This window comes from Salmo salar, chromosome ssa13 (genome assembly GCF_905237065.1).
Source record: "Salmo salar chromosome ssa13, Ssal_v3.1, whole genome shotgun sequence".
NCBI lineage: Eukaryota > Metazoa > Chordata > Actinopteri > Salmoniformes > Salmonidae > Salmo > Salmo salar.
This window is the reverse complement of record NC_059454.1, coordinates 67652187-67673230: the sequence shown is the minus strand read 5'-3', so window position 1 is coordinate 67673230 and position 21044 is coordinate 67652187. Positions and strand designations below refer to the sequence as shown.

At 42.1% G+C, this 21044-nt stretch overlaps 1 protein-coding gene across 2 annotated transcripts; it reads left to right on the top strand.

Moving 5' to 3' along the window:
• Positions 1-1879: 1879 nt before the first annotated feature.
• On the top strand, positions 1880-20975 carry LOC106567643 (sodium- and chloride-dependent GABA transporter 2). Of its 2 annotated transcripts, none has more exons than XM_045693496.1 (14): positions 1880-2183; positions 12945-13079; positions 13303-13443; positions 13577-13664; positions 14879-15011; positions 15170-15304; positions 15442-15545; positions 15774-15898; positions 16295-16407; positions 16637-16774; positions 19187-19268; positions 19844-19944; positions 20175-20345; positions 20766-20975. In XM_045693496.1, the coding sequence occupies exons 1-14, from the start codon at positions 2048-2050 to the stop codon at positions 20874-20876; spliced, it is 1713 nt and encodes a 570-aa protein (XP_045549452.1). In that variant the 5' UTR covers positions 1880-2047; the 3' UTR covers positions 20877-20975. The 2 variants fall into 2 exon arrangements, with proteins under 2 accessions (XP_045549452.1, XP_013992650.1); XM_014137175.2 differs by having other exon boundaries at positions 1885-2183; positions 19166-19268.
• Positions 20976-21044: the final 69 nt, after the last annotated feature.

The window sequence follows — 21044 nt, the reverse complement described above, 5'->3', positions numbered from 1 at the left end:
CATATGTGGGCTTGGATGTCTTTGGCCCTTGGATAGTCACTGCTCGCCGTACCAGAGGAGGTTAAGCTCAAAGCAAATGCTAGGCAGTGCTTATCACCTGCATGAGCACTCGGGCAGTGCACATCGAAATCATAGAGTCCATGGACACCTCCAGCTGCATCAAAACCCTCAGGAGGTTCTTCGCCATCTCTGGACCAGCAAAACAGCTAAGATCAGATTGTGGAACATAGGAGGCTGTATGGAGTTGGAACTCGGAAAGGAGCAGCGTCAGAGGCCTAGAGTCCAGAGCTACCTAAGTGAGCAAGATTGTACATGGGAATTCAACTCTTCTCACATGGGAGGTGCCTGGGAGCGCATGATTGCAGTGGCACGCAGAATCCTTGACTCCATGCTGCTACAGAATAAGTCTTCTACAGAATAAGTCAGCTCAGACAGATCCAGCTCAGATAGGCCCAGCTCATGAGCTCGACTAGCAGCAGGTTTTCATTTGGAATGGAAAATGAATGTGTTTATGCAATAGATGTCTCTTCATTCACAGTTTAACAATTGTAAATATTGCCACCCATCAGACTATTGTCAATTTAATCTTGTTTTTAGGCTACATCTATTATTATATATGTGAAATCTGTTTCGATATACACTGAGTGTACCAAACATTAGTAACACCTTCCTGATATTGAGTTGCACCCCCTTTTGTCCTCAGAACAGCCTCAATTCATCAGGGTATAGACTCTACAAGGTGTTAAAAGTGTTTCACGGGATGCTTGGCCAATGTTGACTCCAATGCTTTACATAGTTTGGGTGGTGCACCATTCTTGATACACACAAACTGTTGAGCGTGAAAGACCCAGCAGCGTTGCAGTTTTTGACACACTCAAACCGGTGCCCCTGGTACCTACTACCATACCCCGTTCAAATCTTTTCTTGCCAATTCACCCTCTGAATGCACACAATCCATGTCTCAAATGTCTCAAGGCTTAACAATCTTTCTTTAACCTATCTCCTCCAGTTCATCTACACTGATTGTTGTGGATTTAACAGGTGACATCAATAAGGGATCATATCTTTCACCTGGTCAGTCTATGTCATGGAAAGAGCAGGTGTTCATAATGTTTTGTACACTCAGTGTAGTTAATTGTAGTTTCAATTGGCCATTATCAGATGGGCAGGGGGATGACATGTCCTGCTAAAACTGTTTATCAAACAAAAATGTTAACATCAGTGTGTTAAATTGACTTTAAGAAAAGTCAGGTACATGGCTCTTAAAATGGCAAAGATATTACAATTTTAAATTAATATATTCTATCTGCACTTCTAGTGTAAAAGAAACAACACCTCTCGTGTTAGCCAAACAAACCGAATGGGGGGGGTAGACCAAAGGTTGCTATCTATAACCATGTGTGGTGACGTTAGCTAACTAGGACACTCGCCAGTTCAGCTAGCCAACTCTGAAAGGTGGGAACTGACGGAGAGCTAGAGCCCACTAGTAGAAGTTGCTAAAACTAGTGGAAAACTGATATTAGCAGGATACTAGCAGTGGAGCTAGCAAGCTAACAGCAGTAATTGCATGAAGGCTAGGCTACAGAGGTACAGTAGCTAGCTGACAACAAACAATACTGCTAACAAGCTACCTTGGGTAACTTCACTCTGTGTAGGTGAAGTGGTAACCCACACCAAATGGAACAGTTAAGCTGAGAGCTAGGTTTTCTTAAAAAAAGCTCTTAAACAGGCTCAGATTCAACAGAGTTGAAAAATGAGGGGAACCAGGGCATTGCATGGTGTTATATAGGCCGGTGGGGCTTACACTCACAAAGCCCTAATTGGCCTGTTAGGCGTGATTGAATAAGGCTTCAGCGAATGACCTGCACGAGGGTATGTCCCATGGTGAGATGTTGAACCGAGTCCACTGGAAGAGAACCCAGGAGTAGCATATCCTCCTCCTTACTACAGATCCAGTGGTAGGGTGGTGACACAACGAGTTCCAGTATATTCTGAATAGCAAACACCAAGTTAGAGATCAGTGGATACTACAGGACAAAAGAAGAGAATGAACGTGGAGACTCAAGAAGGGAAGAGGGAACAGTGGAGCTCTAAAACAGAGTTCCTCCTCACAGTTTGTGGTAATGTGGTCGGCCTGGGAAATGTATGGAGGTTCCCCTATCTCTGCTATAAGAACGGTGGAGGTGAGTTATATTTGGGGAATCCCCCATATGGGTCGTTCTATAAATTAGGGTGGCAATGAGGATTTATTGTAGTGGACATATTTTTAGGGCTGTTACAAAGTCATTGATAAAAATCTAACTTGTTTAATGTTACAACATTAAGATTTAAAGAGGGAACATAGTTGAATCAAAACCTATGTTTACACCCTTTCTCACGGTTGGAGATTTCACAGAATTGACAAAAATCATGTGACATAAAAGACTACCTTTCTTTCCTTACATTTTTGACAGTGTTATTTGTCGTTTTTATACATTAAGTTGCCCCAACATCTGTGTTAGAGATGTCGACAATGACTATGGCGTGTCTCCTCTAATGGCTAGGAAGCTCAGATTCAGACTCCTATTAGACAGCTCTGCAAGGGTTATAATGTCAAAATACGTTCCTTACTCACCAAATATGGAGCTTCACTGAGCAATTACGAATATTTTCAGGCTTTTTATTAAGAACTTTTTTGGAGGTACATACCAGCCATAACTGGAGTAAATGAAGATAGTGAGTAACAGTAATATTTTGTGAGTAACAAACGTATCTTGACATTATAACACTTGCAGAGCTGTTTAATGGGAGTTTGAATTAGAGCTTTGTGGGCGTTAGAGAGGAGACACTCATCGTCGACAAATCTCCAACGCACAGATACTAGGGAAATGTTGAGCATTTAACAATTGACTTAGACATTTAACTTCAACCCTGAATGAATCATGGACCTTGCTGTCTGACAGGTTGTTCAATTCAAATTCAAATCAAATTTATAAAGTCCTTACATCAGCTGATGTCAAAAGTGCTGTACAGAAACCCAGCCTAAAACCCCAAACAGCAAGCAATACAGGTGTAGAAGCACGCTGGCTAGGAAAAACTCCCTAGAAAGGCCAGAACCTAGGAAGAAACCTAGAGAGGAACCAGGCTATGAGGGGTGGCCAGTCCTCTTCTGGCTGTGCCAGGTGGAGATTATAACAGAACATGGCCAAGATGTTCAAATGTTCATATATGACCAGCAGGGTCAAATAATAATAATCACAGTGGTTGTAGAGGGTGTAACAGGTCAGCACTTCAGGAGTAAGTGTCAGTTGGCTTTTCATAGCCGATCATTCAGTGTCTCTACCGCTCCTGCTGTCTCTAGAGAGTTGAAAACAGCAGGTCTGGGACAGGTAGCACGTCCGGTGAACAGGTCAGGGCTCCATAGCTGCAGGCAGAACAGTTGAAACTGGAGCAGCAGCACAGCCAGGTGGACTGGGGACAGCAAGGAGTCATCAGGCCAGGTAGTCCTGAAGCATGGTCCTAGGGCTCAGGTCCTCCGAGAGAGAGAATTAGAGAGAGCATACTTAAATTCACACAGGACACCGGATAAGACAGGAAAAATACTCCAGATATAACAGACTGACCCTAGCCCCCCGACACATAAACTACTGCAGCATAATTACTGGAGGCTGAGACAGGAGGGGTCGGGAGACACTGGCCCCATCCGACGATACCCCCGGACAGGGCCAAACAGGCAGTATATAACCCTACCCACTTTGCCAAAGCACAGCCCCCACACCACTGGAGGGATACCTACAACCACCAACTTACCATCCTGAGACAAGGCCGAGTATAGCCCACAAAGATCTCCGCCACAGCACAACCCAAGGGGGGGGCGCCAACCCGGACAGGAAGATCACGTCTGACTCAACCCACTCAAGTGACGCACCCTTCCTAGGGACGGCATGGAAGAGCACCAGTAAGCTAGTGACTCAGCCCCTGTAATAGGGTTAGAGGCAGAGAATCCCAATGGAGAGAGGGGAACCGGCCAGGCAGAGACAGCAAGGGCGGTTCGTTGCTCCAGTGCCTTTCCGTTCACCTTCACACTCCTGGGCCAGACTACACTCAATCATAGGACCTACTGAAGAGATGAGTCTTCAATAAAGACTTAAAGGTCGAGACCGAGTTTGCGCCTCTCACATGGATAGGCAGACCATTCCATAAAAATGGAGATCTATAGAAGAAAGCCCTGCCTCCAGCTGTTTGCTTAGAAATTCTAGGGACAGTAAGGAGGCCTATGTCTTGTGACCGTAGCGTACGTGTAGGTATGTACGGCAGGACCAGATCGGGAAGATAGGTAGGAGCAAGCCTATGTAATGCTTTGTAAGTTAGCAGTAAAACCTTGAAATCAGCCCTTGCCTTAACAGGAAGCCAGTGTAGAGAGGCTAGCACTGGAGTAATATGATCAAATCTTTGGGTTCTAGTCAAGATTGGAGGGCCTGTTGTCCGGACCTCTGGCAGTCTCTATGGGGGTGCCACAGGGTTCAATTCTTTGGCCAACTCTTTTCTCTGTATACATCAATGATGTCGCTCTTGCTGCTGGTGAGTCTTCGATCCACCTCTACGCAGACGAAAGCATTCTGTATACTTCTGGCCCTTCTTTGGACACTGTGTTAACAACCCTCCCAGACGAGCTTCAATGCCATACAACTCTCCTTCCGTGGCCTCCAACTGCTCCTAAATACAAGTAAAACTAAATGCATGCTCTTCAACCGATCGCTGCCTGCACCTGCCCGCCTGTCCTGCATCACTACTCTGGACGGTTCTGACTTAGAATATGTGGACAACTACAAATACTTAGGTGTCTGGTTAGACTGTAAACTCTCCTTCCAGACTCACATCAAACATCTCCAATCCAAAGTTAAATCAAGAATTGGCTTCCTATTTCGCAACAAAGCATCCTTCACTCATGCTGCCAAATATACCCTAGTAAAACTGACCATCCTACCGATCCTCGACTTCAGCGATGTCATTTACAACCTGTACGCTCTCGTTGGCTGGCCTTCGCTTCATGATCGTCGCCAAACCCACTGGTCCAGGTCATCTACAAGACCCTGCTAGGTAAAGTCCCCCCTTATCTCCGCTCACTGGTCACCATAGCAGCACCCACCTGTAGCACGCGCTCCAGCAGGTATATCTCTCTGGTCACCCCCAAAGCCAATTCCTCCTTTGGCCGTCTGTCTTTCCAGTTCTCTGCTGCCAATGACTGGAACGAACTACAAAAATCTCTGAAACTGGAAACACTTATCTCCCTCACTAGCTTTAAGCACCAGCTGTCAGAGCAGCTGACAGATCACTGCACCTGTACATAGCCCATCTATAATTTAGCCCAAACAACTACCTCTTCCCCTACTGTATTTTTTATTTATTTTTGCTCCTGTGCACTTTCTTCTACTACAAATCTACCATTCCAGTGTTTTACTTGCTATATTGTATTTACTTTGCCACCATGGACTTTTTTGCCTTTACCTCCCTTATCTCACCTCATTTGCTCACATCGTACATAGACTTATTTTTCTACTGTATTATTGACTGTATATTTGTTTTACTCCATGTGTGACTCTGTGTTGTTGTATGTTGTCGAACTGCTTTGCTTTATCTTGGCCAGGTCGCAATTGTAAATGAGAACTTGTTCTCAACTTGCCTACCTGGTTAAATAAAGGTGAAATAAATAAAAATAAAAGATTCTAGCAGCCGTGTTTAGCACTAACTGAAGTTTATTTAGTGCTTTATCCGGGTAGCCGGAAAGTAGAGCATTGCAGTAGTCTAACCTAGAAGTGACAAAAGCATGGATAAATGTTTCTGCATCATTTTTGGACAGAAAATGTCTGATTTTTTTCAATGTTGGAAAAAAGCTGTCCTTGAAACAGTCTTGATATGTTCGTCAAAAGAGAGATCAGGGTCCAGAGTAACGCCGAGGTCCTTCACAGTTTTATTTGAGACGACTGTACAACCATCAAGATTAATTGTCAGATTCAACAGAAGATCTCTTTGTTTCTTGGGACCTAGAACAAGCATCTCTGTTTTGTCCAAGTTTAAAGGTAGAACATTTGCAGCCATCCACTTCCTTATGTCTGAAACACAGGCTTCCAAGGAGGGCAATTTTGGGGCTTCACCATTTTTCATCGAAATGTACAGCTGTGTGTCATCTGCATAGCAGTGAAAGTTAACATTATGTTTCCGAATGACATCACCAATTGGTAGAATATATAGTGAAAACAATAGTGGTCCTAAAATGAAACCTTGAGGAACACCGAAATTTACAGTTGATTTGTCAGAGGACAAACCATCCACAGAGAGAAACTGATATCTTTCTGACAGATAAGATCTAAACCAGGCCAGAACTTGTCCGTGTAGACCAATTTGGTTTCCAATCTCTCCAAAAGAATGTGGTGATTGATGGTATCAAAAGCAGCACTAAGGTCTAGGAGCACGAGGACAGATGCAGAGCCTCGGTCTGTGCCATTAAAAGGTAATTTACCACCTTCACAAGTGCAGTCTCAGTGCTATGATGGGGTCTAAAACGAGACTGAAGCATTTCGTATACATTGTTTGTCTTCGGGAAGGCAGTGAGTTGCTGCGCAACAGCTTTTTCTAAAATTTTGGAAAGGAATGGGAGATTCGATATAGGCCGATAGTTTTTTATATTTTCTGGGTCAAGGTTTGTCTTTTTCAAGAGAGGCTTTATTACTGCCACTTTTAGTGAGTTTGGTACATATCCGGTGGATAGAGAGCCGTTTATTATGTTCATCATAGGAGGGCCAAGCACAGGAAGCAGCTCTTTCAGTAGTTTAGTTGGAATATGGTCCAGTATGCAGCTTGAAGGTTTAGAGGCCATGATTATTTTCATCAATGTGTCAAGAGATATAGTACTAAAAAACTTGAGTGTCTTCCTTGATCCTAGGTCCTGGCCAAGTTGTGCATATTATATGGAGATCTCAGAAATGCACTGTAACTACTTAACATTTAGTGTCTCCTTATGTTACACCGTGAAAACGGTTTTCATGGGCACACAAATCCAAATAATCCAGTAAGCTCCGACCGTCACAGGACATCCATGGACGTTCAAAAGTGGATTTTTGATTTCAACTTTCACATATGTTGATTTTAAGTCTGGTCCGGTCCAAAAATAGACTTCTATGATTGGTTCAGATTTGGTCCGGTCTGGCCTTGATTTGGCCCAAACGTAGACGTCTACAATGTACTGTGCTGTACTGTACTGAACTATACTCTACTGTACTGTACTCTACTGCTGGTCTCACGGCATTTGACAGTTAATTAACATAAACATGTTTCACATCTCCAGGCCTCAATGCATACAAGCCGCTGATGCGAACCTTTGGAACATCTACAATTAAAAAAGTATAATAAATCTATTTAATATACACCGTCACAATACATCCATAATTGATTTTAATCAGGTCTAAAAAACATTATGATATGACAAAAAAATGTTTTTTAGAAGAACAGAATATGAGTTGGCCTACTGTAGGCCTATGACCTATGTTATCTGGCTATGCTCCATAACATAGGCCAGAGGCGCACTTTCACTGGGGATGGGGGGGACAAGTTTTATCATTGGAATGTGATACAAAATGAGGCAATGGTAACAGGTAGTCCACCTGTGGTAAATTCAATAGATTGGACATGATTTGGAAAGACACATACCTGTCTATATAAGGTCCCACAGTGAACAGTGCATGTCAGAGCAAAAACCAAGTCATGAGGTTGAAGGAATTGTCCATAGAGATCTGAGACTGGATTGTGTCGAAACACAGATCTGGGGAAGGACACCAAAACATTTCTGCAGTATTGAAGGTCCCCAAGAACACAGTGGCCTCCATCATTCTTATATGGAGGAAGTTTGGAACCACCAAGACTCCTCCTAGAGCCTGCAGCCCAGCAAAACTGAGCAATCGGGGGAGAAGAGCCTTGCTTGGTCATGGAGGTGACCAAGACACGATGGTCACTCTGACAGAGCTTCAGAGTTCCTCTGTGGAGATGGGAGGACCTTCCAGAAGGACAACCATCTCTGCAGCACTCCACCAATCAGGCCTTTATGGTAGAGTGGCCAGACGGAAGCCACTCCTCAGTAAAAGGCACATGACAGCCCACTTGGAATTTGCTAAATGGCACCTAAAGATTCTCAGACCATGAGAAAATATTCTCTGGTCTGATAAAACCAAGATTGAACTCTTTGGCCTGAATGCCAAGCATCATGTCTGGAAGAAACCTGGCACCACCCCTACGGTGAAGCATGGTGGTGGCAACATCATGCTGTGGGGATGATTTTCAGTGGCAGGGACTGGGTGACTAGTCAGGATTGATGGAAAGTTAAACGGAGCAAAGTACAAAGATATCCTTGATCAAAACCTGCTCCAGAGAGTTCAGGAACTCACACTTGGGTGAAGGTTCACCTTCCAACAGGACAATGACCCTAAGCACACAGCCAAGACAACACAAGAGTGGCTTCGGGACAAGTCTCTGAATGTCCTTGAGTGGACCAGCCAGAGCCCAGACTTGAACCCGATCGAACATATCTGCAGTACTGAAAATAGCTGTGCAGTGTCGCTCCCCATCCAACCTGACAGAGCTTGAGAGGATCTACAAAGAGGAATGGGAGAAACAACCCCAAATACAGGTGTGCTAAGCTTTAGTGTCATACCCAAAAAGACTTGAGGCTGTAATCGCTGCCAAAGGTGCTTCAACAAAGTACTGAGTAAAGGGTCTGAATACTTATGTAAATATGATATATCAGTTGTTGTTTTTTAATAGATTTTCAAAAATGTCTAAAAACATGTTTTTGCTTTGTCATTTGGGGTATTGTGTGTAGATTGATGGGGGGGGGTCTATTTAATCAATTTTAGAATAAGGCTATAACATAACAAAATGTGGAAAAAGTCAACGTGTCTGAAAATATTTAAAGTTAGAAATTTGGCCATTGAAACCATGACCAAAAACAGACGTCTTATATATCCGTAAAATACAGTACCATTCAAAAGTTTGGACACACCTCTTTATTTTTACTATTTTCTACATTGTAAAATAATAGTGAAGATAACAAAAATATGAAATAACACATAAGGAAACATGTAGTAACCAAAAAAGTGTTAACCAAATTAAAATATATTTAATATTTTAGATTCTTCAAAGTAGCCACCCTTTGCCTTGATGACAGCTTTGCACACTCTTGGCATTCTCTCAACCAGCTTCACCTGGAATGCTTTTCCAACACTCTTGAAGGAGTTCCCACATATTCTGAGCACTTGTTGGGTGCTTTTCCTTCACTCTGCGGTCCAACTCATCCCAAACCATCTCAGTTGGGTAGAGGTCGGGTGATTATGGAGGCCAGGTCATCTGATGCAGCACTCCATCACTCTCCTTCTTGGTCAAACAGCCCTTACACAGTCTGGAGGTGTGTTGAGTCATTGTCCTGTTGAAAAACAAATGATAGTCCCACTAAGAGCAAACCAGATGGGATGGCGTATCGCTGCAGAGTGCTGTGGTAGCCATGCTGGTTAAGTGTGCCTTGAATTCTAAATAAATCACTGACTGTGTCACCAGCAAAGCACCCCCACACCATCGCACCTCCTCCTCCATGCTTCACGGTGGGAATCTCACATGTGGGGATCATCTGTTCACCTATTCTGCGTCTCACAAAGACACGGTGGTTGGAAACAAAAATCTCAAATTTGGACTCATCAGACCAAAGGACATATTTACATTGGTCTAATGTCCATAGCTCATGTTTCTTGGCCCAAGCAAGTCTCTTCTTCTTATTGGTGTTCTTTAGTAGTGCTTTCTTTGCAGCAATTTGACCTTGAAAGCCTGATTCATGCAGTTGATGTTCAGATGTGTCTGTTACTTGAACTATGTGAAACATTTATTTGAGCTGCAATTTCTGAGGCTGGTAACTCTAATAAACTTATCCTCTGCAGCAGAGGTAACTCTGGGTCTTCCTTTCCTGTTGTGGTCCTCATGCGAGCCAGTTTCATCATAGCGCTTGATGGTTTTTGCAACTGCACTTGAAGAAACTTTCAAAGTTTTTGACATTTTCTGGATTGACTGACCTTTATGACTTAAAGTAATGATGAACTGTCCGTTTCTCTTTGTTTATTTGAGCTGTTCTTGCCATAATATGAACTTGGTCTTTTACCAAATAGGGCTATCTTCTGTATACCACCCCTACCTTGTCACAACACAACTGATTGGCTCAAACGCATTAAGAAGAAGAAAAAATCCACAAATGAATTTTTAACAAGGCACACCTGTTAATTGAAATGCATTCAAGGTGACTACCTCATGAAGCTGGTTGAGAGAATGTCAAGAGTGTGCAAAGCTGTCATCAAGGCAAAGGGTGGCTACTTTGAAGAATCTCAAATATAAAATATTTGTTGATTTGTGTAACACTTTTGGGTTACTACATGAGTCCATAGTTTAGATATCTTCACTATTATTCTACAATGTAGAAAATAGTAAAAATAAAGAAAAACCCTTGAATGAGTAGGTGTGTCCAAACTTTTGACTGGTACTGTACTTTTCAACTTTCATTTACAACCGAAAATGAACGCGAGTTTAACGTCCGTAAAATACGTATTTTCAACGTAATTTTGATCATTGAAGTTGATCATCTGCTATTGTCTGCTTGATTTATAGCAGGGTCTAGATAGATTTTTACAGAGAAAGCATAAAGGTAATGAGGTAATGTTTTCATGTTTCTATGAGTCGGCTTGGACACAGAGTCTAGCTGTGTGCAATTGTGTAGGTCGCAGGTTGACGTCTATTGTCATGAGTCTTGTCCTGGAGGCAGAACTGAGCGGCCAGCTGCAAAGTCAAAATTGTCTATATCGTAAAAATGTATGAAAACCAAAATCAGCTTATTGGTCTTAATTTAAGGTTAGGCATTGGAGTTAGCAGTGTGTTTAAGGTTAATTTAACGGTTAGGTTTAAAATCAGATTTTATGACTGTGGCTGTGGCAGCTAGTTACCAAGCTTCCTCAAGATCAAGATTCATGATGAGAAACGCTAACCTGTGTGCAGCATACCCAACGCTTTTTGCTTCCATTATTCAGGATATTTAGAATGACAACCCCATGACACAGTAGCCTGTGATTATTCACAAAATTATCTTGTGATCAGGCAATGAAATGACAGGACAAATACATTTGTGTCCATGTTACACCTGGAATATAAAAGGACACAATGCCTTCAGAAAGTATTCATACAACTTGACTTATTCCACATTTTCTTTTGTCACAGTAGATTTTTTTTCTCCCCCATCTACACATAATACCCCATATAGACAAAATGGAAACATGTTTTTCAACATTTTTGCAAGTGAATTGAAAAATAAATATAGTATTCACACTCAGTTACAGCTGTGAGTCTTTCTGGGTAAGTCTCTAAGAGCTTTGCACACCTGGATTGTACAGTCTTTGCACATTATTCTTGAAAGAATTATTCAAGCTCTGTCATGTTGGTTGTTGATCATTGCTAGACAGCCATGTTCAAGTCTTGCCATAGATTTTCAAGCCGATTTAAGTCAAAACTATAACTAGGCCACTCAGGAACATTCAATGTTGTCTTGGTAAGCAACTCCAGTGTATATTTCGCCAAGTGTTTTAGGTTATTGGCCTGCTGAAAGGTGAATTTGTCTGCCAGCGTCTGTTGGAAAGCAGACTGAACCAGGTTTTCCTCTAGGACTTTGCCTGTACTTAGCGCAGTTCTGTTTCTTTTTATCCTAAAAAAAACTCCCTAGTCCTTGCTTATCTCAAGCATACCCATTACATGATTCAGCCACCACCATGCTTGAAAATATGAGTAGTGGTACTCAGTGATGTGTTGTGCTGGATATGCCCCAAACATAAGGCTTTGTATTCTTGACATAAAGTTCATAAAGATTTTTTTTTTGCAGTTTTACTTTAGTGCCTTATTGCAAACAGGATGCATGTTTTAGAATATTTTATTCTGTTACAGGCTTACTTCTTTTCACTCTGTCATTTAGGTTAGTATTGTGGAGTAACTACAATGTTGTTGATTCATCCTCAGTTTTCTGTCACAGCAATTGAGCATTGTAACTGTTTTAAAGTCACCATTGGCCTCATGGTGAAATCGCAGATAATTGTTTTACCCAACTACCAATAGGTTTCCTTCTTTGCGAGGCATTGGAAAACCTCCCTGGTCTTTGTGGTTGAATCTGTGTTTGAAATTCACTACTCGACTAAGGGACCTGACAGATATTTGTATGTGTGGCGCACAGGGATGAGGCAGTCATTCACAAAGCATGTTAAACACTATTATTGCACACATAGGCCATGCAACTTATGTGACTTGTTAAGCAAATGTCTACTCCTGAACTTATTTAGGCTTGCCATAACAAAGAGGTTGAATACTTATTGACTCAAGACATTTTAGCTTTTCCTTTTTAATTACTTTGTAAAAATGTATAGAAACATGATTCCACTTTGACATTATGACGTATTGTGTGTAGGCCAGTGACACAAAATCAAAATGTAATACTTTTCTAATTCAGGCTGTATCACAACAAAATGTGGAAAAGGTCAAGGGGTGTGAATAGCTTTTGAAGGCACTGTATAGTCCCAGGCCTATGTCGTTGTTAGGAGTTATTGACCAATTTGCCATATTTTTCATTTTATTCCTGTAAGCACACACTTGAAACTACATAACAAGTGTTTTTATTTTTGTTTAAACCATTTTGAAATGTTTATCCCATATCACACATTGGCCCCTTTATTAATATGAAGATCTATATTGCTTTAAAAAGTGGGTTAAGTGAAGATACCAGTTACCAGTATGAATATAAGTTAAAAAGGGAGCTTGGTTAGGGTCTCTAGGGCACAAAATCACTAGTAGCCTGCCTATATTGCGAGTTCACAACATACATACATATATATGTCTGTTCTTAGGTGCCTTCCTTGTGCCCTACCTGCTGTACGTTGGGCTATGTGGTCTTCCTCTGTTCCTTCTCGAGACATCAATCGGTCAGTACACCCAACAGGGCATTGTCACATGCTGGAGGAGCTTATGTCCACTTGCTGAAGGTGAGATGTTGCCATACTCCTTCATTCTACTACAGGCAAAAGGTTAAAGGGATAATTCACCCAAATTACCAAATTACACATTGTTATCAATACCCTGTAAGCAATCCATACTTTTTCCTGGTCCAAAGACTTATGCAGAGAAAAGAAACAATATTTAATTTTGTAATTTGAGTGAACTATCCCTTTAATGTCCCACCTCATATTACCTGTTAATTCTCCACAGGTGTTGGCAGGGCAGAGCTTCTCATCCTGATCTATGACTCTATCATTTACCTCGTGATCCTGGCCTGGACTCTCTTCTACTTGGTGTTCTCTTTCAGTTCTCAGCTACCCTGGGCCAGCTGTGGCAACACCTGGAACACAGGTAGGTAGACCTACATTCTCTGCATAGGGGTAAAACATAGGTTACATTTTACCAGAAAACAATGACACACAAAGTTACTGTATATATGTTTTTGGGAGAGAATTCCATTTGACTTGAATTACTTTTTTATTAGATCAATGTGTGGATTTCACTTCACTAAACCATACTGCCAACTGGACCTCCAAAATCACCACTACCTCTGCTGCCACTGAGTTCTGGGAGTAAGTAGCCTGCCCCACACAACACAAAGCAGCATAAGATAATACTGTATAGGAAAACTCTGCAAGACTTCCCTTTAATAATTATCTTACACTAAAATGATGTACAGTATCTGAAATGGCACCTATTCCCTAGAATATAAAATTGTGCACAACTTTTGTCCAGTGCCTGCATGTCAAATGTATTACACCATATAGGGAATAGGGTAACATTTCAGATGCAACTTAATGTAGCTTGAACTGAAAGTCTCCCTCTAGTCCTGTTTACACCTGGTGCTAACATGCGTCCTTTGTCCTCATCTTGTCCATATTCTGATTGTGCCCACATTTTTAGACAGATGTACATGATTAAAAGACGCATTGATCTTTATGACCACCTCCGGAGGTAATCAGGCATTGTTTCTGGATTTCTTACAAGTGTAGATGGATATGGACAGTGAAACCATTTAAATCATCATTATCCCGACCTGTAAAATCATTGACAGGTGGCACCATTTATGGAATCAATATAGGCCTGTGTCCTAAAATAAAATAAACAATTTGAAGTAATATCTGGCAAATAATTTGCATACAGGGAGGGACCAGGAAATCTGTTCACAATTTGGACACATTGGACAGCACACTATACCATGTGTAGACGCATGTCTAAAAATGTGGGCACAATCAGAATGTGGATAAGATCAGAGCAAAGGACGCATGTTCGCCGGTAACCAGAATCCCGATATTTCACAATTCCCAAGAAAAAATTATAATATGAGAACTCGGACAAGTAATAACAATTTATATGCTGCAGTAATGCAAAAACACAAAATAATCAGGTGCGAATAGCTGTATCAAACAAACATTAACTCTCTGGCTTCATTCATACATTAGACCAGACATCACAATGCTAGCAGTCTACCATATTGACTCAACATAAAGTCCCCAATAGAAAACATCTCTTACTTGCATGGCTTCTATGAATTGCATTGCTGACTATCTTGTGTAGGCGACCTCTCGACGCAGTTACGAATCTCCAACCTAACTGTGTGGCACTGGCAAAGGCTTCAAAATATAAACTGTGGCTAGGCTACTCACTGTTTCCAAAATGGCAGATACTTTTGTGGACACAATCTATCTAGGAAACAAACATTTGCAACACTGTTCCATGTAACACTTACAAAAGTGAGAGCACGGGCTTGACAGGTATAAATGGGGCTTCTGTTGCCCTCCCCCAGGCGTCGTGTGTTGGCTATCTCTGGAGGCATTGACGAGGTGGGCAGCGTAAGATGGGAGCTGATGCTCTGTCTCCTTGCCTGTTGGGCTGTCTGCTACTTCTGTATCTGGAAAGGAATCAGGTACTCAGGAAAGGTCTGTATAAGAGTTTATGTATACATGATTACACCAGTAAATGTTAAATTACTTCACACATCCATGGAACTACCATAAATCTGATTGTTTAGGTACAGGTGGTAATTGTGCTATGGTGGTAAGTTTTGTTTTTGTCCACACTGTCCCCATTTCATTAGGTGGTGTATTTCACTGCCACATTTCCCTATCTGATGCTCTTGGTGTTGTTGGTGAGAGGGTTGACTTTACCTGGAGCTTGGGAGGGGGTTCAGTTTTACCTGTATCCAGACCCAGTCCGCCTTGCAGACCCCCAAGTAAACATTTGCACCTTTTCATTTGCACATCATTGAAGAACAAGTTCCAAGCTAAACATGATCAAGTCTTTGCATTCCACTTCTCAATTTTGTGCTGTTGAATTTCTACATGCACTAATGAATCTCTCACCAACCAGGTCTGGATGGAAGCAGGAACTCAGGTGTTCTTCTCCTACTGTATTGGACGGGGAAGTCAAACTGTTTTGGGAAGCTTCAACAAATACAACAATAACTGCTACATGTAAGACTGTATTTCTGATCAATTTGATGTTATTTTAATGGGGGAAAAAATGTGCTTTTCTTTCAAAAACAAGGATATTTCTCAGTTACCCCAACATTTTGAAAGGATACTTTTTTTTTATTAAAGCATCTATACTTCAATGGATATGTAGAATTTAATACAGAACAACTTATTCCAATTTTATTAGTTTGACCGCAGTTATAATTAGCATATTTTATGTCCATTCAGGGACAGCTTTTGGCTGTGTCTGCTGAATGGTTGTACCAGTTTTGTGGCCGGATTTGCAGTCTTCTCGGTGCTGGGATTCATGGCACAGAAACAGGGTGTTTCTGTCGCGATGGTGGCAGAGTCAGGTATGGTGTGGCCGTCACAGTGGCCTTCTGTTACAGCTCTGTGCTTGTTAAAAACGTATCAAAATGTTTTACGGATGCAGTCAGTTCAGCATGTCACAGCATTATTTAGGGTTATAATTTGTGTTTTAAATGCAATGCTTAAATGCTCAATATGAATGCGAAAATGATAAATGCATTTTAATTTTTCACATTCCAATTGAGCATTTAAAACATTTACATTTAGAATTTTCACATTCCAATTCATTATTGCATTTTAGAATTGGCACTGATAACGATCCATAATGTTGTAGCATACTGTGCCATGACATGCACACAAAAAAACTGCATCTGTATCATATGCTAAGAGCATAGTTATTAAGTTATTTTCCTCCAATTCTTGTTTACTGTTGCTCCTAGGTCCTGGTTTGGCATTCATCGCCTTCCCCCAGGCAGCAGCCATGATGCCCTTGCCACAGCTCTGGACGGTCTGCTTCTTCTTCATGCTTCTTCTGCTGGGAATTGACACACAGGTTATTTACCATACCTAAAGACCATGCCCAGCTAACACAGAATGTTCTTGTAACATTCCCTTAAGGTTCTCTGTTGGTTATTTGACAAATAACATTCCCACAACGTCCTGGGAACCAAACTTTGTTAGCTGGATGTGGTCTACATGCAAAAGTTAATCAAAAATGGGTTGTGTTGATCCCACAATGTACTGTATCTTGATGTCACTTTTATCTTCCTTTTCTATTTTAGTTTGTCATAATGGAGGGAGTGATAACATCTTTCACAGACTTATTTCCTGTTACACTGCGAAGGCCGAGATATCGAGAGGGCTTTGTGCTCCTCTTCTGTCTCTCCTGCTTCCTTATACAGCTGACTCTGATCACAGAGGTGAGACATTGAATTAGCTCCTAATCAACTGTTTTAGACACTGCCCAGAATGATAATGAGTTTAGTTTAACTGTACAGAATAGAGTGTAAGGAAAAGGTCAAAGAAAAAATAGAACTTCTGTGCAGGTGAGGTAAAATAAAGTCGTGCCCTCTGCACACTGGCGTGTCTAGGCCCAGACTGCAGGGTAAAGAATGTTCCATAACAGCAGGTCGTCATTGTAAATAAGAATTTGTTCTTAACTGACTTGCCTAGTTAAATAAGAAATAAAAAAAATCTGGCAGTCTTGTAATGACCACAGTGTTGATTTACTGACTTCATTAATCTAGCTATCTTCAGTGATATTGTGTATGATTGCTTCCGTGTGCTCGATCTCTGATTCTACACTTCACATCTGAATATCAATAGGATCAGCTTTAATATTGCAGATAGATTGTGGCTTCCATCAATATAATTGTCTGCAACATTTCCAATCGCTCATATATTTTTGGGGTATATATACACTACCGTTCAAAATATTGGGGTAACTGAGAAATATCCTTGTTTTTGAAAGAAAAGCACATTTTTTGTCAATTAAAATAACATCAAATTGATCAGAAATACAGTGTAGACATTGTTAATGTTGTAAATGACTATTGTAGCTGGAAACGGCAGATTTTTTAATGGAATATCTACATAGGGGTACAAAGGCCCATTATCAGCAACCATCACTCCTGTGTTCCAATGGCACGTTGTGTTAGCTAATCCAAGTTTATCATTTTAAAAGGCTAATTGATCATTGGAAAACCCTTTTGCAATTATGTTAGCACAGCTGAAAACGGTTGTTCTTATTAAAGAAGCAATGAAACCGGCCTTCTTTAGACTAGTTGAGTATCTGGAGCGTTATCATTTGTGGGTTCGATTACAGGCTCGAAATGGCCAGAAACAAAGTACTTTCTATTAAAACTCATCTATTCTTGTTCTGAGAAACGAAGGCTATTCCATGCGAGAAATTTCCTAGACACTTAGGACACTAAAGAGGCCTTTCTACTGACTCTGAAAAACAACAAAAGAAAGATGCCCAGGGTCCCTGCTCATCTGCGTGAACATGCCTTAGGCATGCTGCAAGGAGACATGAGGACTGCAGATGTGGCCAGGGAAAGAAATTGCAATGTCTGTACTGTGAGACTCCTAAGACAGCATTACAGGGAGACAGGACAGACAGCTGATTGTCCTCGCAGTGGCAGACCACGTGTAACAACACCTGCACAGGATCGGTACATCCGAACATCACACCTGCGGGACAGGTACAGGATGGCAACAACAACTGCCTGAGTTACACCAGGAACACACAATCCCTCCATCAGTGCTCAGACTGTCCGCAATAGGCTGAGAGAGGCTGGACTGAGGGCTTGTAGGCCTGTTGTAAGGCACGTCCTCACCAGACATCACCGGCAACAACGTCGCCTATGAGCACAAACCCACCGTCGCTGGACCAGACAGGACTGGTAAAAAGTGCTCTTCACTGACGAGTCTCGTTTTTTTCTCACCAGGGGTGATGGTCGGATTCACATTTATCGTTGAAGGAATGAGCGTTACACCGAGGCCTGTACTCTGGAGCGGGATCGATTTGGAGGTGGAGAGTCCGTCATGGCCTGGGGCTGTGTGTCACAGCATCACCTGAATGAGCTTGTTGTCATTGCAGGCAATCTCAATGCTGTGCGTTACAGGGAAGACATCCTTCTCCCTCATGTGGTACCCTTCCTGCAGGCTCATCCTGACATGACCCTCCAGCATGACAATGCCACCAGCCATACTGCTCGTTCTGTGCGTGATTTCCTGCAAGACAGGAATATCAGTGTTCTTCTATGGCCAGCGAAGAGCCCGGATCTCAATCCCGTTGCGCACGTCTGGGACCTGTTGGATCAGAGGGTGAGGGCTACGGCCATTCCCCGCAGAAATGTCTGGGAACTTGCAGGTGCCTTGGTGAAAGAGTGGGGTAACATCTCACAGCAAAAACGGGCAAATCTGGTGCAGTCCATGAGGAGGAGATACACTGCAGTACTTAATGCAGCTGGTGGCCACACCAGATACTGACTGCTACTTTTGATTTTAACCCCCCCCCCCCTTTGTTCAGGGACACATTATTCCATTTCTGTTTGTCACATGTCTGAGGAACTTGTTCAGTTTATGTCTCAGTTATTGAATCTTGTTATGTTCATAGATGTTAAGTTAGGCGTCTACTTCCAGTTTATACTCATATATATATTTTACGGAAACAGTAAATTTACAATAGTTATCTTTTGTTTGTTTTTAGTCCCATCCTTCAGCTTCCCTCAACCCTTCCCATCTATCTCTGAACACCATCCAGTTTTGAGTTCTAAAGGACATGTTTTGGTTCTTCTAATCTACAGGGTGGGATCTTTGTGTTCCAGCTCATTGATTACTACGGCTGCAGCGGAGCGTGTGTTCTCTTTGTGGCTGTGTTTGAGTCACTGGCAGTGGGATGGATCTTTGGTAAGTGTAAATCCACTGTGACCGCAGACTTTTTTTTCACCCCGGTCACGATGGTGGAAAAACATGAGTCTTAGCCTTCATCTCAAGCACTGGAGTTGTAGTGGTGAAAAAGACGCATTATACTATACACAACCACTCTGTTTTTGTAATCATTTGGTTTGTAAACTGTCTTTCTCTCGTCTCCTGGACTTGCGTTTATAGCCGTGGGAAATAAAATCAGAATAAAAAATGTGTCCCTCTAGCACTGGGCCTTTACTAGTATTAGCGGACCGATATAATGTCTGTACATAGGCTGGTCATCCAGGTTTGTACCTGTAGTAGATGGTCCATCACCATGAAGGAAAACAATGCACAATACAGCAATTGAGTACATTGAAACATCAAGTGGTTTGTGATATGTGGCTAGGGTTGTGTGTTTGATTCCCACAGGGGACCAGAATGAAAATGTATGCACTCACTACTGTGAGTTGCTCTGGATACGAGCGGCTACTAAAAAGGACTGCAGCACCCCCACCCCTAAACTACTTCCCGTGGCTATGCGTGAGTTGTCAGTAAATCGGTTTTAAAATCCCCAGGGGCAGATCACATGGAGGATGCCATTAAGGACATGACTGCACAGAGACCATGTGTCCTCTTCAGACTGTGCTGGCGTTACTTCACCCCACTTGTGTCTCTGGTGAGTTAGATTGGTGCTTGCGGTAAATATTGAAAGCTGTACATCGTATAAAAGTAGACGTATGGCTGGACTCAATCCGTAGCGCAGAAGATTGACATTTAAAGTTAATTTCTGATTGAACCAACATTACTGTATACAGCCTTCAAATGTAAATCGCGCAGATCTTCCATGCTATGGCTTGAGTCTAGGTCTTACTCATTGGGTGTTTCTTTTCCATCATATCATCCCAGAGTTCCTTCATTTTACACATGGTGGACTATAAGCCCCTCAAGTTTAACCGCTGGTACATGTACCCAGACTGGGCCTATGCACTGGGCTGGGCCATGGCCCTCTCCTCCATCCTCTTGGTGCCACTGTGGGGGATTGGCAAGATCTGCGTTGGCACAGGCAGCCTCAGACAGGTTAGTACTTAGGCCTAATTGCTCCTGGGCTGGGCCATGGCCCTCACTCTGGATAAGAGCATGTGTATTTGACTAAGTGCCTTATCCAAGGTCACAACAGATTTACCAAGTCGGCTCCGGGATTCAAACAAGCAATTTCTCAGATACCAGGCCAACCAGCCGCTCTTGTAAAATTCTAAATATAGAGAGAATGGGATGCTGAGAACTATACTCTTAAAGGGACACCAATTCTGGCATTTAAACACTTGTTCTACTTACCAAGTCAGATACCGTTGTGCTTTTTGGTAACATTGCCCTAATGCTAGTTAGCGTTGGCTCGTGAAAATTCATCAGGCGCCGAGCCCCAACAGTACAGATGTGAATGAAAGTGTGAAACAAAGCTGAATTTGTTAAAGTAAGCATTCCATATTTCTTTACTAGCGCTTGGCTGTCCTTTGTCACCCTGATGATGAGCTCCCTCTGACCCGGCAGGGGAATCGGCAAAACACAGAAATGGAGACATTTAAGATAATTGGCAACCACACCATATGAACTGCATTTTGCTTACTAAGGAGACAGCCTGGAGCTGTCTAGCAGTGATGTTCATTGTTTGAATGCATGTTTATTAAAACTTGATCTCATGCAGTGTCAGTCCTTGTATTCATCTACTCAATTTTATATTTCCATGGGCCTTTTGTTAGGCACACGAGGATAATTTAC

Excerpts from the sequence above, each read along its gene's own strand:
- LOC106567643 (XM_014137175.2), top strand. The coding sequence starts at position 2,048 with ATGAACGTGGAGACTCAAGAAGGGAAGAGGGAACAGTGGAGCTCTAAA. Across the intron at positions 15,899-16,294 it reads CGCGATGGTGGCAGAGTCAG|GTCCTGGTTTGGCATTCATC; the intron begins GTATGGTGTGGC and ends TGTTGCTCCTAG. Across the intron at positions 20,346-20,765 it reads GCACAGGCAGCCTCAGACAG|CGCTTGGCTGTCCTTTGTCA; the intron begins GTTAGTACTTAG and ends TTTCTTTACTAG.